This window comes from Stegodyphus dumicola, chromosome 8, assembly GCF_044657685.1.
Source record: "Stegodyphus dumicola isolate Sdum_Otavi_A_Nest chromosome 8, ASM4465768v1".
NCBI lineage: Eukaryota > Metazoa > Arthropoda > Arachnida > Araneae > Eresidae > Stegodyphus > Stegodyphus dumicola.
This window is the reverse complement of record NC_140775.1, coordinates 72,234,727-72,257,291: the sequence shown is the minus strand read 5'-3', so window position 1 is coordinate 72,257,291 and position 22,565 is coordinate 72,234,727. Positions and strand designations below refer to the sequence as shown.

The following is a 22,565-nucleotide window of genomic DNA, read 5'->3' as shown; positions in this document are numbered from 1 at the left end:
TAGATTCTTGTTGTGGTGTCTCTCTTCATGAGTTATAAATTCAGAGATCGTTTCGTTTCAGAAGTCAAGGTTGGGAGAGCATTAGAATTTAAAATCAAAACTTCAATAGCTCTTAGAACATAGAAATAACATTTATTAACGATAAACTTATATTACTTCCGCTTATAGCGGCCATGAAACATAATCAAGCATCAAATAAATATGACATGCGTCATTCTTCATGTTCAAGCGTCAAGTGATATATTTTTCATCGGCGCGCATCAAGAGCGCCACCTATCTACCAAAAAGACGGAACATACTCCGCCCCGATGAACATTGGTTCATTACAATATTATTATAAAGATTTTCAATTTTAGATTCAGACAAGCTTTCCAAAAGTTCAACAGTATATCATATAAAATAAAAATGCATAATGACAAATTTAAATTAAATAACAACATTAAATTTAGCACAAAATTTTACAAATAAAACATACTTACAATCTCTAGAAGGAAAACAAAATAATGAAACTGCTAAATTACCATAATCCACAATTGTGGTCCATTCTCTGAATCTGAAACATAATTGAATTAATAATAATAATAAAGACACAAATTATGAATATGCAATTAATGGTGTTTTTTTTTAGAGTCTTATTCACTCAATGGTAAGCGGGAAAGTTTATGTATAGGACGCTTCATTTCGCCCAATAAAGTTTTTAGTTTCACAACACGAACTTTTCCATCAGCACCAGGATATAGTTCAATTACTCGTCCAAGTCACCACTTTAATGGAGGCAAATTTTCGTCCTTTATCAAGACTAAGTCATTGAGGGCTAAATTTGGTTTATCCCTCAACCATTTGGTACTACGCCCTTGTAATTGTGCAAGATAATCTCTAGACCAACGTTTCCAAAAGCTCTGAAAAATTTGCTGAGTCAATTTCCATCTTTCAGCAGGAGTTAGCTTATGATTTGTAAGATCAGGTTCAGGAATTGCTGTTAATGTAGTCACAATTAGGAAATGTCCAGGTGTTAAAGGATTAAAATCTTCAGGGTCAGATGAGATGGAAACTATTGGCCTTGAATTCAAACACGCCTCGATCTGTGTAATTAAGGTGTGAAATTCTTCGTATGTCAGAACCTGGGTCCCAATAGTCCGCTTTAAGTGAATCTTCATTTGTTTCACTCCAGCCTCCAAAGGCCTCCAAAGTGTGGGGCAGCAGGAGGATTGAAAAGCCATTGAATATTTTCACCGCTCAGGTAGTTTTGAAATGCTTCGTCAGAGGAAAGTGTAGCTATGTATCTTCTTAATTCTCGATCAGCCCCAACGAGGTTCGTGCCTCTATCGGAAAAGATTTTCTTGGGTTTTCCTCTGCGTGACACAAATCTTTTCAGAGATGCTAGGAATGCTTCATTTGTTAGATCACTGAACACTTCTAGGTGAATGGCCTTTGTGGTGAAGCATATGTAAAGGCAAACGTAACATTTATATCTTGTTCCTCCTCTTCCTTTCCTAGCTTTAATTAAAAAGGGGCCTGCAAAATCTAGTCCTGTATTCGAGAATGTTCTATCCGGCAATACGTGAGAAGCAGGTAGGTCGTCCATTATCTGACTGGATGTGCTTGTTCGATTTTTAAAACATTTTATACATTTCCAAATTATTTTTCTTACAATTTCTCGGCCATTAACGATCCAATATTTCTGTCGCAAAGCAGATAATGTTAATGTGGCTCCTCCGTGAAGGTTCACTTCATGAAAGTGTTTGACTATCAATTCAGTAACTTGGTGACTTTTGGGAAGAATGATTGGATACTTTGTATTTTCTGAAAGATTCGAGTTACAGAGTCTACCACCGACTCTAAGGATTTCTTCTCTATCAAGAAAAGGATTTAATTTCAGGATTTTACTGCTGAGATTCAATTTCTACCTTGCCTTCAAAAGTCTAATTTCTTCTCTAAATTCGGAATTTTGCATGATTTTAAAAATCAAATTGCTTGCCTTATCCAATTCTTGAACTGTTAAAAAAACCCTTGAGTTTTACACATGTAGGTTTAATATTGTGGCAGAATCTTAAACACCATGCAGTTACGCGTTTCAATTTTTTCCAGGATGAAAACCTGGATGTCAATTCAAATTCAGCCTCTCGGCTAATAACAGAACATACAGTAGTTTGACGCTGTTCTACCTGTACCTCTTCCACCATAGGTTCGATCAAAGGATCAAAACATGATGAAGGTACATTTTTCTCTTTTAACCACACTGGTCCATTGAACCAAAGTTTATTTTCCACTAGATCAGAAGCTCTTAATCCACGTGAAACTATGTCAGCCGGATTGTCATTTCCCTTACAGTATTTCCATTGTGAAGGTGATACAACATCTTGTATTTCACGTACACGATTAGCAACAAAGGGTTTCCATTTATCAGCGGTACCCCTGATCCAGTGAAGAACAATTTTAGAGTCACTAAAACAAAATACATTATCTTCTTGGATATTAAATAATTCCCTTAAATATTTAACTATTCTTGCGACAATAATAGCTCCCATAAGTTCTAAACGAGGCAAGGTTAATTTTTTAAGTGGGGATACACGGCTCTTTGAAAGAACAAAAGACGTTCAGCAAGAATCAGGATCACGAAAATATGCAACAGCTCCATATCCCTTGAGGCTGGCGTCACAAAAGACAAAAAGCTCTATTTTATCGAAATTTACACATTCATCATTTAATATGTATTTTCTAGGAATACACAAGTTGAGAATAACTTCAATTTCAAAGTACCAAGTTTTAAATTTTTCACTCAAATAACTGGGCAAAATTGTGTCCCAATCAATACCCAATTCCCATAACTCTTGTAATAAGAATTTTATTCTGATAACAAAGGGTGCAATGAATCCAACTGGGTCATAAATTTTTGCCACAATCTGTAATACTTTTCGCTTCGTAACGTGTTTCCAGTCAACTGGTTGTAAAAGTTCTTGTACATCTAATTTCAATGTGTCCTCATCCAAATCCCAAATTATTCCCAACACCTTTAACATTTTCTTATCCAAATTATCTTCCTTATTAATTAAACCAAAATCTTGCCAATGATTTTGTAAAGATACGGAATTTGATTCAAATTTTCTTAAGTTCATACCAGCGTCTTGAAGAATTTTAACTGCATCAGTTGATAATGAGAAAACTTCTTCAACAGAGTCTGCTCCATGGATAAGGTCATCAACATATAAGGACTTATTTAACATGTCAACAGCTTTGCTATATTTTTTTCCATAACCCTTAATATGATGTTTGATAGTGGCGGACAAAATAAACGGACTTGTTGTCATTCCAAACGGCACTCGGCACATTCGGAAAACCTTAAAGCCTAAACTATTGTCAGTATCGTCGTAAGAATGATCAAACCACAAGAACCTTAAAAAATTTCTATCTTCACTATCAATTTGAATTTGGTGGAAAGCCTTCTCTATGTCTGCACAAAATGCAACTTTATGTACGTGAAATTTTAAAATTATATCCAACAAGTTAGGATTTAAATTAGGGCCTGATATCAAACATTCATTTAATGATTTAGCTCCTTCAGACTTAGAAGAGGCATCATAAACTATTCTTATTCTTGTTGTTACTTTTCCTTCACGTATAATGGGCCTATGAGGCATATAATAACAGTTAGATTCATTTTCAACAAACTTACATTGTTCAACAATCCCCCTTTCAACTTGTTCTCTAATTATATTATTATATTCATTATATAGGAAATCATTTCCCTTCAATTTATGCTTAAGTCCTAGAAATCGTTGTTTAGCAACGAAAAAATTATCAGCGAGTTGTGATTTATTGTCCTTCCAAAAGAGTTTTGTTTCGTATCTGCCGTTATTAAATTTTAAACTGTCGTTAAAATGCTTAATAGTATCCAAATCAGTTTCCGAAAATGTTTTGTTTTCATTTTCAATTCCTAGCGAATGCAATTTCCAAAATGACTGCAAATCAAATGTGTTTCCTTCAACGGCAGATAAAAACAACGCATTAATTTGAGTATTATTATTTTTTACTTTACCCATCACTGTGTATCCAAATATGGTCGGTACTATAAACAAACCATCATTTATCATTGAATTACTTCCTGTTTGTATATACCAGAAATGCTCCGCGCCAAGCAGAATATTTATGTTCTCATTAACGGGACTTGTATCCGAAAGTTCCAAGCCCTTTTTAGTCATAAATTCTTTAATGTTTTGACATGTTGATGGCGCCTGGAATTCTATTGATGATATTAATTCTATTCCGATAGCTTCTACAACAAGGCAGCGATCATCGTTTTTATTTTTTATTTTTAGACTATATACATCAAATTCTTGCGAGTTACCGCGCTGATTTCCAAACGAATAAATTGTTAGAAATTCTTTTCTAATGACTTGCAATTCTAAATCGCGCGCTAACTTGTGGGTGATGAAGTTTCGTTGACTACCTGAATCAATTAATAATCTTACGATTCTCGATTTATTTTTGCTTTGAGCAATAACAGAACATGTCTGTAAAAGCACACTATTTTCAGGTTTTAGAGTGTTACAGTGGGAAGTAGATACTAAAGTTTTATTTTGCGTATCTGCGGAGATAACATCTTCCATTTCTTTCGATTTCAAACGGCAGAAAAGTTTATTACGATTTTTGTCGTTACAATTTTCGCATGGTTGTATTTTTGAATGACAAAATGACCGCAAATGTGATCTCAGAAAGCATCTGTAACAGCGACCTTCATGTTTTAATTTCTTTCGTTTTTGTTCGTCGGAAAATTTCAAACATCCGGCAGATGTATGTTCGTTTGATTTGCAGAATATGCAAAACATTTTTACCGATGTGTTAAAAGCAGAAGCTTGTGATTTGACTTTATAATTTTTTAACCCTTGTTTAGGATTAACCCCTGTGTATTTATTACCTTTTGAGCTATTAATCAAAATACTTGCTTCTCGGCATTCAGTTTCTATTTTAATGAACTCTATTAATTCACTTACTTCTATATTTTGGTTAGATGTTCTTTTTCTATGGAATTCAAGAGCTAAATCTTCAGGTAACAATTTAAGAATTATTGGGTTCAATAACTGTCCGTATGAACCGCTAGTAACATCTAAACTACTTAAATTTCTAACGCAGATTTGTAACTGATCATAGAGCTTTCTTAACTCAAAAACATTTGAAGAACTTTTAACTGGTTCTAACTGTAACAACATCTGCATGAATTTTGATATAATAACATCTTTACGACCAAACCTCTCTTCTAAACTTTTAATGCATAGATCATAATTTTCTTCAGATAAAGCATAACCAGAAACACAATTATATGCTGAACCAGATAATAAACTTTTCAAATATGTAAACTTATCTATTTTAGATAAACTTGGATTAGAATGGATTTAGATAAACTTGGATTAGATTCTTTAATTCGCATTATCATACGAATTAAAGAATTCGAGCCATTTACTGGGATCACCAGCAAATTTTTCAATATTTAATTTAGGTAACTTTACTGAAGCACTACTTGTAACAACATTATTACCATTCAGAGTACTACTAATACCATTACTAGTTGTAATTATACGTAGGCCATCCAGGAAGTAGATTACGTTTCCGTCTGTGTCCGCTAGGGGCGGGGCTAGCGCGGCCATCTTGGGGTCAGAGCGTTGCGCAGCTCAGTCTGCATCTAGCCGTGCTAGTGAGAGGTTCGTGCTGTGCTCCGTTCAGATACTGTGACGGTTTGAAATGTCTGCGTTAATTGAAAATCCCGCGAGCTGCGCTCAGTAATAAGGTTTCTGACTGCAAAAAACTGTAAACCGATAGAAATCTATCGGCAGCTTCGTGAAGTGTATGGGGACAACATTATCACTGAAGGTGGAGTGCGTCAGTGGGTCATAAGATTTCAAAATGGCCGAACCAATGTTCACGACGAAGATCGAAGTGGGAGACCCAGCATAGTGACCGCCGAACTTCTCGAAAAAGTCGATGCTAAAGTCCGTGAAAATCGAAATTTCACAATAACGGAACTTTCTTTGAGTTTTCCACAAATTTCGCGAAGTTTGCTGCACGAAATCATCAGCGAAAAGCTTGGTTACCACAAGTTTTGTGCAAGATGGATTCCAGCTGCAAGAAGAGGTAACGAAGTGGTTGAAGGCGCAGGCGGCCGAATTTTTCGACGAAGGAATTTCCAAGCTCGTACATCGCTACGATAAATGCCTTAATTTGTATGGTGACTATGTAGAAAAGTAGTATTTGAGTGTGGCTTTCATCTGTATATAATAAAATTTGTTTCCTATACTTTGTTTATTTTTTTATTCCAAAACGTAATCTACTTTCTGGATAGCCCTCGTACTTCTTTCAACAACTTCATTACTGTTAATTTTCTTTACTTTACTAACAATCTTAGCTTTAAACGTTATAATTTTTTCATCATATTCTTCACATACAAGTAGTTCGTTATCATATTATTTTTCATCAATCATGAGAGCATCGATCTTTGAGTCAAGAGTTTTAAGTTTCTCATGGTATTCAATTAACAATTCATATGATGAATTTAAATCTTCTAGATGTTCTTTACTTAATTCTTCCGATAATAATTTCTCAAGTTTATTTAGAAGTGTAGTAACTTTACTACGTACAATAGCACGTTTCTTTTTCTCTTTTGCTAAATCATCCATTATGTTTCGTTTTCAAAGATCGATACCAAGAACAAATGAATCAAAAGTCTTACCTTTCAAAAGGTAATTCCCCTTTTCGCGGGTTTCAGACCCCAGACAATATATACGTATGTATATATTGTCTATACATACGTATATATTGTCTATGTATGTATACATATACAATACATAGACAATATATACATACGTATATATTGTCTATGTATTGTATATGTATGTGGTGTCTCTCTTCATGAGTTATAAATTCAAAGATCGTTTCGTTTCAGGAGTCAAGGTTGGGAGAGCATTAGAATTTAAAATCAAAACTTCAATATCTCTTAGAACATAGAAATAACATTTATTAACGATAAACTTATATTACTTCCGCTTATAGCGGCCATGAAACATAATCAAGCATCAAATAAATATGACATGCGTCATTCTTCATGTTCAAGCGTCAAGTGATATATTTTTCATCGGCGCGCATCAAGAGCGCCACCTATCTACCAAAAAGACGGAACACTTGTGTTCTGCAGCAGATTGTTGATGCACCTGTGGTACCTAAGTAATAACCAGATTTACGAAGAACTAAACATTGTTCAGCTTAGGACTCATCACTATTTCATGCAAAAAAATTCCATGAGAGACAGAAGTCTATAAACAACCCACTTATTAAAATCTGTTCTTATGATTCCAATGATTTAGCAAATAGTAATAGGCCAATGGCTGCCCTCAGTAATTATATATGTTAAATTGTATTTGTTATACCTATGTATCTGTATATAATTAGTTTTTATATCTCATTTATGCAGTGTTGCTCCTCACCTCTCTCCTGTTTATGTAATTACCTAATGTGCCATTTGGCTCATAACTGCCTATGCCATTCTATTTCTATTTTTCTAGCCAAATCACTTGCTCGAACTGGCTGTTCTGGTCTACAAATGTAGGGTGCTGTCTCATGTTCAATTATCTAATTCTTATTACATCTCTGTAAATTCAGTCGGCTGCAGTCTCTTTTTTAGTTCTCTCTTGTAACGATTAGGAAGGTAAATTGTTCTACATGGGGTAGGGTCTTCGGCACAGGTACCCAGGTGCCAGTATCACTCCTAGAATCAGTGATGAGCTAGATTCTGTGCAGATTGTGAAATATTATTTATTCTAAATAAACACAAATATATTTGAAGTTTTGCTGGCACAAAAGTCCTCTCAAGATCCTGTTGGTAAAGATTTTAGAGAAAATTTATTGAATAGTTAGACAGCTTACAAAATCCTTTACATTCCATGAACCACTTTCTTTTCCTACTAGCAACTGCTCTGCACCAGTACCTGCAGTGTATACTTCAGGTTGTAATCTAATAACTTGAAGGGTTAATGGAAAAGCTGTTGCTTGCATCAAACTATTTTGTTTATCATGGGGAACTTTCAGTTCTTAGTAGAGAAAAATATAAACACCGTAATTCTCAGAGCTTAAACCTACCTCTTTTTAAAAAATGAGCTAAACTTAACAAGTATTTAAAAAATTGTTGAGAACCTACCTTTTCCCCTCTTCCCCAAGAAAAGTAACTTTGTGAAATGAAGTTGTGAAACACATATTAAGCTTTAATACATTTTAAAAAATATTTTTTTTGCTTTGTTAACAAATTTGCTTGAGAATGTGTGTGCACATCATGTTAATATCTTGAATTGTGTAGAGTATTTACTCCAAGGTTATTTTTAGAATTTTTGAAATGGTGTCACCATCACCCCTGATAATGTTACTTTCCTTTTCGAGAATGATGTTACCATTTACCTAGAATTGTTGCCTTAAGTCTGTAATGGGTAAATGCTATACAGTCAAAAGTCGTTAATCTGGACTCGTCGGGACTTCGTCGATTCCGGATTATCGATTTTTCTGGATTATAGATCATCAATTTAAATCTGGTAAGATGGCATGCAAAAATTATGAAATTAAAAATATGAAACCGTAATTTATGAAATAAAGAACAATTATGATCTAAAGGATATCAAAATTAAAAAAAAAAAAAAAAAAAAAAAAAAAAAAAAAAAAGCTTAACATTTATTTGTTTACTTTATTAATATTTAAAAAATTTTACTTATTTCTTTCAATGTAAGTTGTTTAAGTTGCTTCGTTTTTTATGTGATAATACATTCTCTTTAATTCTATAAACAGACATAATTTCTTGTTCAGTTACAAAGTTCTGCTGTTCAAGTCCTAATTGCTGTGTCGAGAATACCGACTAATTTGTCAATCGAAATTTTTTCGTTTTCGATAACCTCTGTCACTTTCTTCACTATCGGAAGTGAATTATAAAGACGAGGAATTTGATTTAAATCATATCAAAGACGGAGTACATCGAGATGAAATACTACATTTAGTAAGGAATTATAAGCCAAATAAAGTAAAAACATCTGCGCTGAAGATAAGGATAGTGCTGACAGATCAACTTCCAATTCATTGCGCGCGTTAAAGATAAACAAAGTTTAGATAAACAAATGTTAATGTTTAGATAAACAAAGGATATGCCTTTATCCATTTTTTTGCAGCAATTCCACTTTTTGTTTAATGCACTTCGAAACATACTTTCACTTTGTAGATCCTTTACATATTAGTAAATATATATCAGAAATTCTATTTGACATAATCGAAATTTCAAGCTTACTTTTATAAAATTGCTCTAACAGTCTGCAAAAAATAATAAGCCGAATCCAATTCGCTGATTAAGGAACAACGCAATCTGCAACATTAACTGAATTAGATAATTTTAGCTTAGCTTATACCGTCCATTTTACATTAAACTCGCATTCGTAAACGTATTTTGCGCACACGCACACGCATATTCGCAGCCGTAAAGGTCTTACGGCCTTACATGCGTCTGTACAAGGCATGTGCAGAAAGTTTGTAGCTTTGAGGTCCAGATTATAGATCATTCTGAATTATGGGTGTCCGAATTAACGACTTTTGACTGTATTTGATACTTAGTTAGATACTAGAGTTAGAACACATAAAGTTAGTATAGATGAAATCACAGTTGAAATTTTGTTAACTGATTTGCATTATTTCAAAGAAAACATTACTACTATTTTCCTGTTTTTTTAAGCAAAGGTTAAAAATTTGTACACAAACACACATATACATAAGATATAATAAAATATGATGGCTATGCATCCAAATAATTGGAAACCTCAAAATTGACTATTCTAAATTTTGTGATCTCCCCCCTAAGTTCATCTGTTTTCCCAAATTTGAGATCTTTCCATGTTACATAACGCTGCTTGAAAAAGGAACTAAAACCTAAAATTAACTTATCACAGCTTAGTTATACTTATGTACCTACTAAATATAAATACTACTATGCAAGCAACTACATCATTCCTTTTCCTCACATCTGCCCTGCCAACATTTCCACACCGCTATGCTTTCCTGTATAAGATGCTTATGTCGTACTTTTAAAACCCGTGTACATAAAAATTACTGTATTTAACTATGATTGAAAAGATGTCTGCCAAAATAATTTGATATGTGTGAAAATAAAGATTGGTGATTCATCAAAATCCAGTTTCTGTTAGCTTCGTCTGTACGCATTCACCCTCAGTTATGACGACTATCGAAAGTAAAACGTACCGGTGTCTTCTATGCAAATATATACATATATTATTTTCCTTTAGATTTTTATATCCTTATACATATATATATAAGATACAAAAATGTAAAAAAAAAATATATTAATTTAAATTTAATTAGAAAAAATTACTAACTTAATTGGCAATAGTCTTTTAAATTTCTACTTTCTATTCAAATATATCCCCTTTTCAACATTCCATATCATCATACTATTTCTGTGTCCTCATTTCTCTGCAGTGTGAATTGTTGCTTAGGATTAAAACAAAGGATCAAAGCCTTTAAATGGCTGCCAGCTGCTTACTACACATTTCTCTTCTGATGCTGCCTGCATAACCTGCATTTGCTGATCTGCAGTATTTTCCCTTTATATAAAATTATTTGGTGCAGATTGCAACCATTGTGCTATGTGATGTCTAACAATGTACTTCCAAAGAATTGTTTATTCTGAAAATAAAATGATGTCTTAAACATCAAGCTAGTTATACTTTTTAAAAATTCCACTCTTTTGTCAAAAATTTGGTGCCTTTTCTAGTCAATATATCATGTAATATCAAATCATCCACAACTAAATAAAAGTCATATACAGTCAAAAGTCGTTAATCCGGACTCGTCGGGACTTCGGCGATTCCGGATTATCAATTTTTCCGGATTATAGATCATCAGTTTAAGTCTCGTAAGATGGCATGCAGAAATTCTAAAATTAAAAATATGAAACCGTAATTTATGAAATAAAGAACAATTATGATCTAAAGGGTATCAAAATTTACAAAAAAAAAAAAAAAAAAAAAAAAAAGCTTAATATTTATTTGTTTACTTTATTAAACATTTCTCTCAATGTAAGTTGTTTAAGTTGCTTCGTTTTTTATGTGATAATACATTCTCTTTAATTCTATAAAAAGACATAATTTCTTGATCAGTTACAAAGTTCCGCTGTTCAAGTCCCGTTAATTGCTGTGCCGAGAATACCGACTAACTTGTCAATCGAAATTTTTTCGTTTTCACTAACCTCTCTGTCACATTCTTCATGTCTTTATCATTTTTTGCAGCAATTCCACTTTTTGTTTGTTGAACATCGAAACATACTTTCGTTTTGTAGATCCTTTGGAAGTTCCAGCATCGGAAATTCTATTTGACATAATCGAAAGTTCAAGTTTACTTTTATAAAATTGCTCTTACAGTCTTCAAAAAATAATAAGCAGGATCCAATTCGAAGATTAAGGAACAACGCAATTATTAACATTAACTGAAATAGATAATTAGATAATTTTAGCTTACACCGTTCGTTATACATTAAATGCGCAGGCGAAAATGTATTCTGCACTTGCGCACACGCATATGCGCAGTAGTCAAGGTCTTACGCGCACGCGTAAAACGCCTGTGCGCATGTACCAACGCGGCGCATGCGCAGAAAGTTTTTAGCTTTGAGGTCCGGATTATGGGTGTCCAAATTAACGACTTTTGACTGTATGTGTGTGTAATGAAACCAAAATTTAGAAGTACTGAAGTGAGAACACTGAGACCTAGAAACTCTGAAATACTGATGGCGTAGATACTTGATATTCAGAATGTAGAATTCGTAATGACTAAAAATTTGGCAGTCAGTCAAGGCGGTTTTAATTCCATTTCTATTTATTTATATCCATAGTTCACTTGGCACTCTAATTGTGCCTATTTTCAGAATACAGTCGAATCCGGTTAATTGGATCATCTGCTTTTTCGGACCAAATCCTAAAGAACCGAAACAAATCCTATGTACATAAGCCTAATATTATTTGCTTATTTGGACCGAAATTATGTTTAATCGGACCAAAAAATGTGAGAACGAATAAGAAACAGAAGCCACAAGTTGGCCACGTATAGCAAATGTACAGGTGGTCCGCAACATATGGGAGGATTGTGCATGACCAGAGCAAAACCAGTGGGAGGTGAACACGTGCACCATTTTCTTTGAACTTTTTTAAAACAGAGCCAGCAGTAGCTGCCAGTGATGTTATTGGTCCCACTATGTCTCCGATTTTCGAGGAAATGAACAATAGAGTGTCCGGCTCCACCTGAAAGGAATTCCCACCTGTCAATCATAATTAGAGTTTACACAAGAAAGCTATCATTTCATCACCCTTTTGGGATGATTTTAGTGCCAAAGCTTTGAATGGTGAGCATTTTATCTCCCTCCTAACCTCAACATCTTGACCCTGAAACAGTAAGGTTTCTACAGACCACTTTAGTCAGTGAACTGTGCGCGTGTCTTGTCTTCCCTGCCAAAATGCCACAACAGGAGTTGACGTTAGCTGAAAAAAATTGGTTTCCTTCATATGATCAAGTAACAACCACGAAACACTAGTCAGTGTCAGTTGGTGGAAATTACCGGATTAGCAAAAGATTGCAATTTTGCACTTGATAAAACAAGAGAATGATCTGCGAGAAGAATGGGCACAATGTGAAGGACAAAGAGGAACTTCCAGAAAATGGAAACATGAAGGCAAGGATCCAGACGTTGATGAGGTCCTTAATGAATGGTTTGCCATTGTTACTGGATGAGCTGTGTAAGTAAGCAGCCCAATGTTAAAATGCAAAGCAGAAGAACTCACTAAAAAGTTTGGCCACAAGGACTTTAAAGCTTTGGACAGTTGGTTGTCTCAATGGTTATATCTAGACATGACATAAAACTCGAGAAAGAAAGTGCTGATAGTGTAGGTGCTGAAGAAAGGAAATCAACAAAACTGCCCAAGCTTCTTGAAAATGTTTCAGCAGATAACATTTACAATGCTGCTGAAACGAGGCTATATTATCATGCTATGCTGGACAGCTCGGATGAAGATTATGGCGCTGCAATCCTTGCTCAATTTGCAGCAAAACACAGGACAGCTTCGGAAGACCAAGAAAGTGATGATGATGCCACTAATAAGTTGGTGCAAATGACAACACAGCAATGCGAAGAAGTGCATTGAAACTTTGCGTCAGTATTTCATGCAGGAGGGAAATGAAGGCAGTCTCATTGCTGCATTAGATGTTTGTGGCGATTTCGTTCACGTGCAATCGTCAGATCACATTGGATAAGTTCTTCAAATGTTGACTGGAACTTAGTAAGAACTTGTTTTTATTTGCTTCACATGCTGAGTATCGTGCAGATCATTTCTTAGAATTTGTTTTTAAATTAATTTTCTCAATTAAAAACTTTCGATTATATTTCTTGTTTGTACATGTATGTTCACCATATGTGTGTACCGCACAATAAAGGTCATAATTACATTTTAGTACATGTACATTTACTGTTTGCTATATATAGCCCGTCCCGTCTTACAACATAGGACATATTCGTGTAATCAGACCAGCCGGTTATTAGGACCAAAACGATCGCTTCCCGATGTGGTCCAGTTAACCAGAAACGACTGTATTTTTTTAATACTATTGCAATAGAAAGGGAACACAGCAAAACAAAAATGACGTCCAAACAGAAACAGAGATACTAGCGAAGTAAGCATTTATCCAGTATAGCATCTTTCCAAAGAAGAAGGTTTGGGTTTACAAATGTTTCAGTTCTCAAAGTTTAGGTTCTGAAATAACTATGTCATCAGTGTTACACAAGCTTTGTAGCATAGATTAATCTGGAACTGATGCAGTCTAGAAGTGTCATTACCGTATACGCTCGTGTAATGTCTGAGCTCATGTAATGTCTGCACCCCAGCTTTATAGATAAAATTTATGTAACAAAAAAAGTTGACCCGTACAGTGTCCGCACCCCCAAAACTAAAGAATTTCTTACTTTAAAGTGTACTTTTTTTAACATTGCTTTTTTTCCTCTTTAGTGAGTGACATTAATCAATAACATCTTTAAAGAAAGAATATGCATTTGTTTTGTCTTTGGTTGATGCAAGGATGGAAAGCAGAGATTTTCCTTGAATTCTGCAGCTGTTGTTCAGTCATAACAAAGGTGCCAACAAGTCACTCGGTGGATACTATAATAAATGAAGGCAGTCCAAACGGCTTTTCATTACACTGGCTTCCAGAAAATACTGTTTTGTAATAAAATTACTTTTCTCTCCTTCCTTCTCGGAGCATTCACATATTTCAAACTTTCTTTTTCATAGTATCATTTGGAATTCAGGGTAGTTAGCAAGTAGCATGCTTGAAATGGGAAAATACAGCAGCTATGCAGCGGCTTTAAAAGTCATAGAATTTGCACAGGAAAATGGAAAAAGAGCAGCAGCAAGAATATATAAGGTGGACAAAAAGTGTGTTCGCAATTGGAGCAAACAGCCTGATCAACTGGTGGCAACGAACAAAACAAGACGTGCATATCGTGGTTCAAAATATAAGTTCTGGAACTTCGAAAAAAGTAGTTGCATATGTTCGTGACATACATGCTCGAGAGAACATAGTAACACAGGAAATGGGCAAAATAAGAGCGCTTGTTGCGACACGAGAAGACATTTCTACATCGCAATTCAAGGCAAGTAAAGGCCGGTTGTGGTGAAAGATGAAACAAAATGGATTTTCATGCAGTGCATCAGAACAGATTTTTTTTTAAATAATGTATGCAAGTTATTAAAACGACCAATCTTTATTTAATTTATGTAAAAGTAAATGTTAAAATTGCAAATATTGGTTAATTTGTACCTCTATATTGAGCTCCTCTGCGAACTAATATGCGCCGAGTGTTGATAATGTAAACGGGGTAATTTATATTATATATGTGGATGGGAGAAAGTAAGTTTGTAAATGTTAGGTAGCTATTAGACAACGTTAAATTTGACACTTTAATTACTTATGCCATTTTCTTCCACTTAGAACTTAACTTGGCTGTTTGAAATGAAATTTACACCCAACATAACTCACGAGAAAAAACACGACATTTGAACGACCCATGTAATGTCAGTACCTGCATTTTAGTGATATAATTTTAGTTAAAAAAAGTGTGGACATTACGTGAGCATATTATTTTTAGAATAAAGAGGAACTAACCAAATTAAAAATACAGAATTATTTATTTATTCTATTAAAATTAATAAGTTACATTATAAAGCTGATTTGTATATTTTTTATATTACGAATAGAGAGCAGAGCATAATTGTATCCAAGCAGTGCAATTACTAAAGAGGAAGGTTTTGGTTTAAAAAGGTTTCAGTTCTCAGAGTTCGCATTTCGAAAACGTCATCAGTTTTTCGCAAGCTTGTGGCAGTCCAGAAATGTTATTATTTTTAGAATAAAGAGGAAATAACCAAATTAAAAGTGAGGAATTAAGGTTTTATTATTAAATTAAATTATAAAGCTGATTTACATATTTTTTATTTTACACACACACACACACATATATATAAATAATCAAAGAATAATTAAAAGGTAATTTTAAAGTACTAAAAAGTATGAAGAAGCTGCAAAATAAGAAATAAAATTTATTTGTGAAATTTAATTAAATTGTCTCCAAGGAAAAGTAAGAGAAAACGGAATGTTTAATCATATCGAAGAAAAATATTCAAATTACATGCTAGAGCTTACTAATAAGCATTAATTAAGGTACTTGGTAAAAGCATAAAAAATTATATAATTGTTAAAAACTAAATGTTTTAAAGGAAAAAATATGTTCATTGAACGGAGATTGATTTATCAAGGGGAACAAATCAATCCCCGTTCAATAATCAATAATCATAAGAAATTATATTTCATCACCTATATTTGCAAGAACAAAACTGAGTCAAATTGTAATTTAAGAAAAACGCATATCAAGCACATGGTGATTAGATTCACAACACAGTTCAAATAAATTCAAATGATAAAATCCTTGCAAATATATCATTCCCTGACATGGTCACTTAAAAAATCAAAATATACTCAAAAATATACGTTAAAATGGCCATAAATGATTTAAAGAAAATTTACATGTTTGAGAAGTGTAAACGAACAGAATGACTAAGCTGTACTCTGTCCATTGCATGGGAATGCATCTAGGGATGTCTTGTTTAGAAGTTAGACAAGTCAAATGTCATTGTTGTAAGGTGGAAAGAAGTTATGGCTGGGTTACCAGAGGTTGGTGAGAGAATATTTCTTAGTAAAATTAGCTAGATATTAAAACTTCTCTAGAAAATTAGTTTGAAACTTACAAATAATGGTAATTAATTTATTTCTGGCTAAAGGTCTGAAATTTACAGAGAAAGGGAGAAGATCTTCACTTGTAACAGGTGGTAGATAAGAGTCAGAAATTTAAGTAGGCCCATTTGTTAATAAAAGTAAAAATAGCCAGGAGCTACAGTATATTACAAAATATAAATAATTACAGGTATAATTACAAAATTTACAACTCCTTAAACTGAGAGGCATTTAAGATAATTTGCGTAGAAGGTTTAGGAAAATATTATCATAACCCTTCAATAAAAAGATTAGACAAAGTATTTAACACCTGCTTTTTTAAGACAGTAGTTCATAAATTGATTTGGTACAAAATTGTTACTAAGAATTTTTATAAGAAGCAAAATTTCTTGTTGAATAGCTAGTGTATCTGTACAAAAATTTTTAATGTGTTGTTATGTGGTTAATGATAGTATTACTAATCACTTTTCTGGAAATGTTAGAAGTCCAATTTATTAATTTATTTGTAGTAAAATTAGTTTCTTGTTTGTAAAAAATTTTTATTTTAGTGTAGTTAGCTATTTGAAGATCCAGATAGTTGACTATTTTTTGCGATGAATTAGTTTTATTTAGTTTGACACTAAATAAATATGAGAATTCTCTATATTGTCAAAATTATTAATGATAATTAGATCATCAATATACCTGTATGTGTCAGCATAGTAAGTTAATTCTTCTTGCAAAGATTTTTGGTACTCAGATTCTTTAATAAATAGAAAAAGATTGCACAGACTGGTGCAAGTATGTAGTTCCATTGAGATTGCTTTGACGTGTTTGAAAGTCGATTTTCAAAGTTAACAAATGTATTCCAAATAGTGCATTTAAGGTATGCTTTTCATCTATTAAAGTCAATGATTGAGAGCATCAAAGGAAAGTGGGAAGATCAAAAAGGCTAGTATATATAGATTTCTTCTAACAGGTAGCGAAGTATATAAATCCTTGAAGTCATAGCAGTTGATATTTTGCACTATAAATTTGTTGCCACTCTTTTCAATATCTTTGAAGCAAAAATTTTTGTTGACGTATCTAACTGGTCTGTACTCAGTTCCAAAATTCATGAGCTTTTTAAGCTATGGGCCTTGAATGATATCCAAGTTACCAGTAACTTATGTGGTGGTGAGAATCTACATTAAAAATGAATTGCGGCAATTTGCAATGATATTCTGTAGAATTGTCTAGTTTATGATGATTAGTAAGCAAATTGCTTAAAGCTTTTAGAAATTTAAATGCAGCAACAGGTCTGGTGTGAATCAACAGGAAAAAAATTTACATTTATTGAAAATGTGATAGAAGTTGAATTTATCAAATTGAGGATGTGGAAAATTAATTTTGAAGTAAATATTTTTGTATGGATTGTTTGCATTAAAATGCCTGAATTTACAAAAATCAAGAAATTGGTCTTTATTGATCTGTATATTTGCAAAAGAATGTAATTATTGAGAAGTAAAAGAAATTTATTGTTACAAGAAAACAACCATGTAAGAAACTTTTTGGGAAAGTTTTAGAATTAAGTACCTTTTGAACATATGTCTCCGATACTGGAAAATCAAGAGTGGGTAAATTTTTTTTTTATTGTTGAGACGTCCTCCTCTTCTATCTGTATGTGTTTTACTGCAGTAAAGCAATCCAAAAATGGAGTTATTTGAGTTATTTTTTAAGCTTGTAAGTATTTTTTCGATAAGAGTAGAGCATATGATGCTTAAGGATGTGAAGTAACTCTTGAAAAATTTGTTCTTTAGTATTAGGAATAATATCCAAAATTTGTATTGAGATATTGCTGAAGTGATGTTGTTGAAAATGCTCTCTAATTCCACAGAATTAAGTTGGTATGAAGAAGCTTATTATTATGCTCTAGCACATAATTTAAATATTTTTCCTCAATAGCATAAAAGATTGCATTTTTTCTTACTTTTCCTAAGAGATAATTTAATTTGCTTTTATAAATAAATTATACATATATATACGTATATCAGAAACTAAGTATCGTTTCATTCTAGCGCTGTCGCAGCGCTGTGGTAGGCGTCCCCCACATGCACACTAGTCTTTCTTGTTCACTCACTTTCAATTGTCGCCATTTTGGTTGCTCTATGTTGTGTTTTCAGTTTGCTGTGCGTATTCAAAATGTTTAAGACAATTAGTTCTCCCACTGACTGTGAGATTCGTGCCGTGATTAAATTTTTGAACGCGAGGAATGTTAAACCGGCCAAAATTTATCGTCAAGTGACAGAAGTTTACGGTGAATATGAGATAAGTGATGGAATGGTGAGAAAGTGGGTAAGAATGTTTAATGCGGGTCGAACAAATGTCCACGCCGAGGCTCGGAATGGTCATCCTTCTGTTGTCACCGATGATTTATTTGGTAAGGAAAGTTGATGAAGCAATTCATGAGAACAGGCGCTTCACAATGACAACTCTTTCAGAGTCATTTCTACAAATTTCACGTACTGTTTTGTTCAAAATTGTGTCTGACCGCTTGAATTATCTCAAACTGTGTTCCCGATGGGTTCCAAAAATGCTCACTGATGTTCACAAAACAAAGCGACTTGGTAGTCAAGACATTTCTCACACGGTACAGTGATGAGGGAGAAAACTTTTTAAACCAAATTGTGACAGGTGATGAAACTTGGGTGTGTGATTTCACACCAGAATCGAAACAACATGGAGACACATTCTCCGAAAAAACAAAAGTTCAAAGTGACAATGTCATCACAAAAAATCATGTGCACTGTCTTCTGGGATAGGAAAGGCGTTTTGCTTACCGAAATTTTTCCCAGAGGTGAAACCATTAATGCGGCACGATATTGTGAGACTTTAACAAAACTAAGGCGTGCCATCCAAAACAAACGAAGAGGAATGCTTAGTAAAGGAATTGTGTTGCTCCATGACAATGTTCGGCCCCATACTGGAGTCACTCAATTGTTAATTCGACAGTTTCATTGGGAGCAGTTTGATCACCCGCCGTATGGCCTGGACTTGGCGCCGTCCGACTATCACTTGTTCCTGCACATGAAGCGCGAGCTTGGTGGCAAGCGCTTTGGATCTGACGATGACACAAAAAATGCTCTGGAGTCGTGGTTATCGAAACTGGGGGGGGGGGAGTTTCTTTGACGATGGTATACAAAAACTGGTCACCCGCTATGACAAGTGTTTGATCATTGGCGGAAACTATGTTGAAAAATAGTTTAAGACATGTATTTTCATGTAAAAATAAAATTGGATTCGAAAAAATTGTTTTAATATTTTTTTTTTTTTTTTCAAAACGGTACTTAGTTTCCGAATACGCCTCATATTAAACTTAAAGCATCTAGCATCTAGCATTCTATAAATGATTGGAATCAAAACAAGACAATGCCCAGTTAATAATTGGAACTGTGGATAAGAAATTTAACAGTGTATCAACACAAATCAAACTAAAATAAGAATTAAAAGTAAGTAATTTCATCAGTAGAATAAACCAAAAAAATAAAAATGAGAAGAGGGGGGTATAAATAAAAAATATATAAATTAATCTCCTTTTTGTGAAACTCAAATTCAGAACTCTTAAGGGAAAATGAATTTAAGTTTCATAAAAGTCAATTAATATGTTTTGAATACGTTTCATTCTTCTGATTTATTTGAGATCAAAAACCAAAAAAAGGTTCAATTAAATTTTAATTTAAAACATTAAAATTCACTTAAAACCGGAAAATTGAATCTCAAATCTATCCAAAAAGAATAAAACATTACATTATGCCAAACTGACTAAAAAAAAAAAAAAAAAAAAAAAAAAAAACCCTTTACTTTCTGCAAATTGACCACTCAAAAAAACAAAATTTTAACAAATAACATTAAATGTAAATCTGATATTCAGAAGCAATTACAAATTAAAGAACAAAACAAATATACTTTTAAATCAAATTGTCATTTAAACATCACTCTAAAATTGGGTGGTCCCCGATTATGCGATCCTAAACTTTTAATACTAAGAAAAGAAAAACCTTTCTGAAGAGATTTCTATAAATAATATAGAATGTAATCTGAGCCTTTAACAGCTAAAAACTGAAAATCTATTTGAAACGAAAATTGAATGAAGCATAAACTTACTGAATTCTAAATATGACCATCTTTTTCCAAACTGTGTTCCTTGCAAAAGAAAGTTGAATTCAAGGTTGCTCTAGAGAAGCAAAATGTTATACTTCTTGGAAAAAGTAGCCGATAAGTTTCAAAGTGTCCAATAGCAGAAAAAGTATTTTTGTGTTTGTTCCAAATGTCCTATCTTGTTAAAATTTGTGCGGTCTGTAAAAATTATAACTGATGAGGACGGTGAGTGGCAACTCCAACATGGCAGCGGAAAAAACTTTCTAAAAGATGCTGTCCTCTGTAAAATCTTAAAACGTGAAAATTAAACTGGCTTAAAGTTGAGGAAATAGGAAAAATTTAGGTTAGAAAAGATAAAAGTCTTCACATAATCGGGGTACAGTACATCTTTGAAACTAGTATAAGATTTTGTTGATATAGACGTATGGACTTCCTTCATCTAAATTAATTAAACTGAGACTTCTTTTTTAAATTTAATTTTTGTAAGTGGCTTTATGCCCCAGCTATTTTGTATTTAATCCTGAACAGATGATAGAGAATCTGTGTTGCTGTGATAATTTTGGCATCTTGTAACATACAAGGATAAGGATTATTTAGATTATATCAAAGTATCCAAGGGCTATCTGCCTTCCAGTGCTTCATGGTGAAAGAGAGGTGCCGTCATGGAGGGCTTTTTAAGGGAAGCTAGCCTGTATTCACATTATAAGGGGATAATCCATGAAAACTGTCACATAGGCGGTCTGTTCACCAGGATTTGAATCCAGGTTGAAGTACCAATGTTCAATTGTTTTACTGCTTATTGACTAGTGGGTCCAATTCACAATGTACAAAAGCTGCTACTTCTAAAAGTACCACTCTAAAAGTAGTTTCTGTGTACTTGAATTATTTAAAACATTTTATTCCAAAATTAAGTAAAATAAAAATTAAAAAATTAATAAATTCCAGAATTAATAAAATAAAAATTAGATTTTGGGGAGAGGCATATTAAAATTAACTGTTGTAACTTGAATTTTTTTTGTTTGCTAAGTTTTAACTGCATTAATAATTGTTATACTTTATTTGACAAAGAAGTAAGAGTTATAAGTGCATTGTAGCTAGAATATTTGATTTTTTTAAGACTATTTTGAGTCATGTAATGCTTATGAGGAACATGCATATTACAGTTATAGTGTATTTGATAATAGAAATAACCATTTTAATTGAATAATAGAAATAACTATATTTGCTTTCAAAGTGTATTTTTGATTTTCTTTGTTAAATTTCATATTAATTATTCAATCTGTTAATAATGCTTTTGTGTTCTGAGGCTTAAATATGTGTCACCGAGGCCAACAGTATATACTTCTAGTAAACTTATGCAACTAAAATCTTTTTTTGAATATTTATTTAATCCAGTGTTTCTTCAGTTACTAACATAAAATGTCTCTGAAATTACTTTATCTTTTCTATTCTAGGGAACAGATTATGCTGCTAATTATTTTGATAATGGAGAAAGTTACTTAGAGGAAGATGATGATAATGTCGATGAAGGTTATGATTACTAAAAGCCATAAAATTGATTCATATACTTTTATATGACTTAATTATGGTGCTATTAATTTTTATTATAAATTTATAGGTGTATATTTTGTTGTATTTATTAAAATTCAGACATGGAATTATTTATTTATTTAAAAAAATTATTTTTGAGTCTAGGTGTCTTTCTTATTCTCAGAAAAATCTGATACTTTCGATATATGCATTCACAAATAAGCTTTGTAAGATAAAATACAAATTTAATTAAGAAAAGTCAGATTTATTTTGCAAGATGCAGTGGAATGTGAGGTTACCTCATAGTATAATAAAGAAAGTTGATCTGTTAATTGAGTCATTAGGTTTTTATGATAAAAAATTATCCAAAATAAACTGTGCCATCACTGGGAATCAAAACCAAGACCATTGTCTTGCTAAATGTACTGATCACTCCACCACAAGGACACATGTGTTCCTTACCTCCTTACCTGCATTTTTCTGCCATACCTGCATTTAAGTATTTAAATGAAAAAAAAAAAAAAAAAAAAAAAAAAAAAGTTCTTGATTTTAAATAATAAATATTT

General features: G+C 32.9%; 1 protein-coding gene across 2 annotated transcripts in view; it reads left to right on the top strand.

The window, feature by feature from the left end:
- Positions 1-22,151, top strand: part of Polr3G (RNA polymerase III subunit G) — a 57,736-nt gene extending 35,585 nt beyond the window's left edge. For both annotated transcript variants that reach the window (XM_035375825.2, XM_035375826.2), the window contains exon 5: positions 21,924-22,151. In XM_035375825.2, the coding sequence (XP_035231716.1) occupies positions 21,924-22,013 (90 nt within the window). In that variant the 3' untranslated portion in view covers positions 22,014-22,151. The remainder of the gene's footprint in view (positions 1-21,923) is intronic.
- Positions 22,152-22,565: the final 414 nt, after the last annotated feature.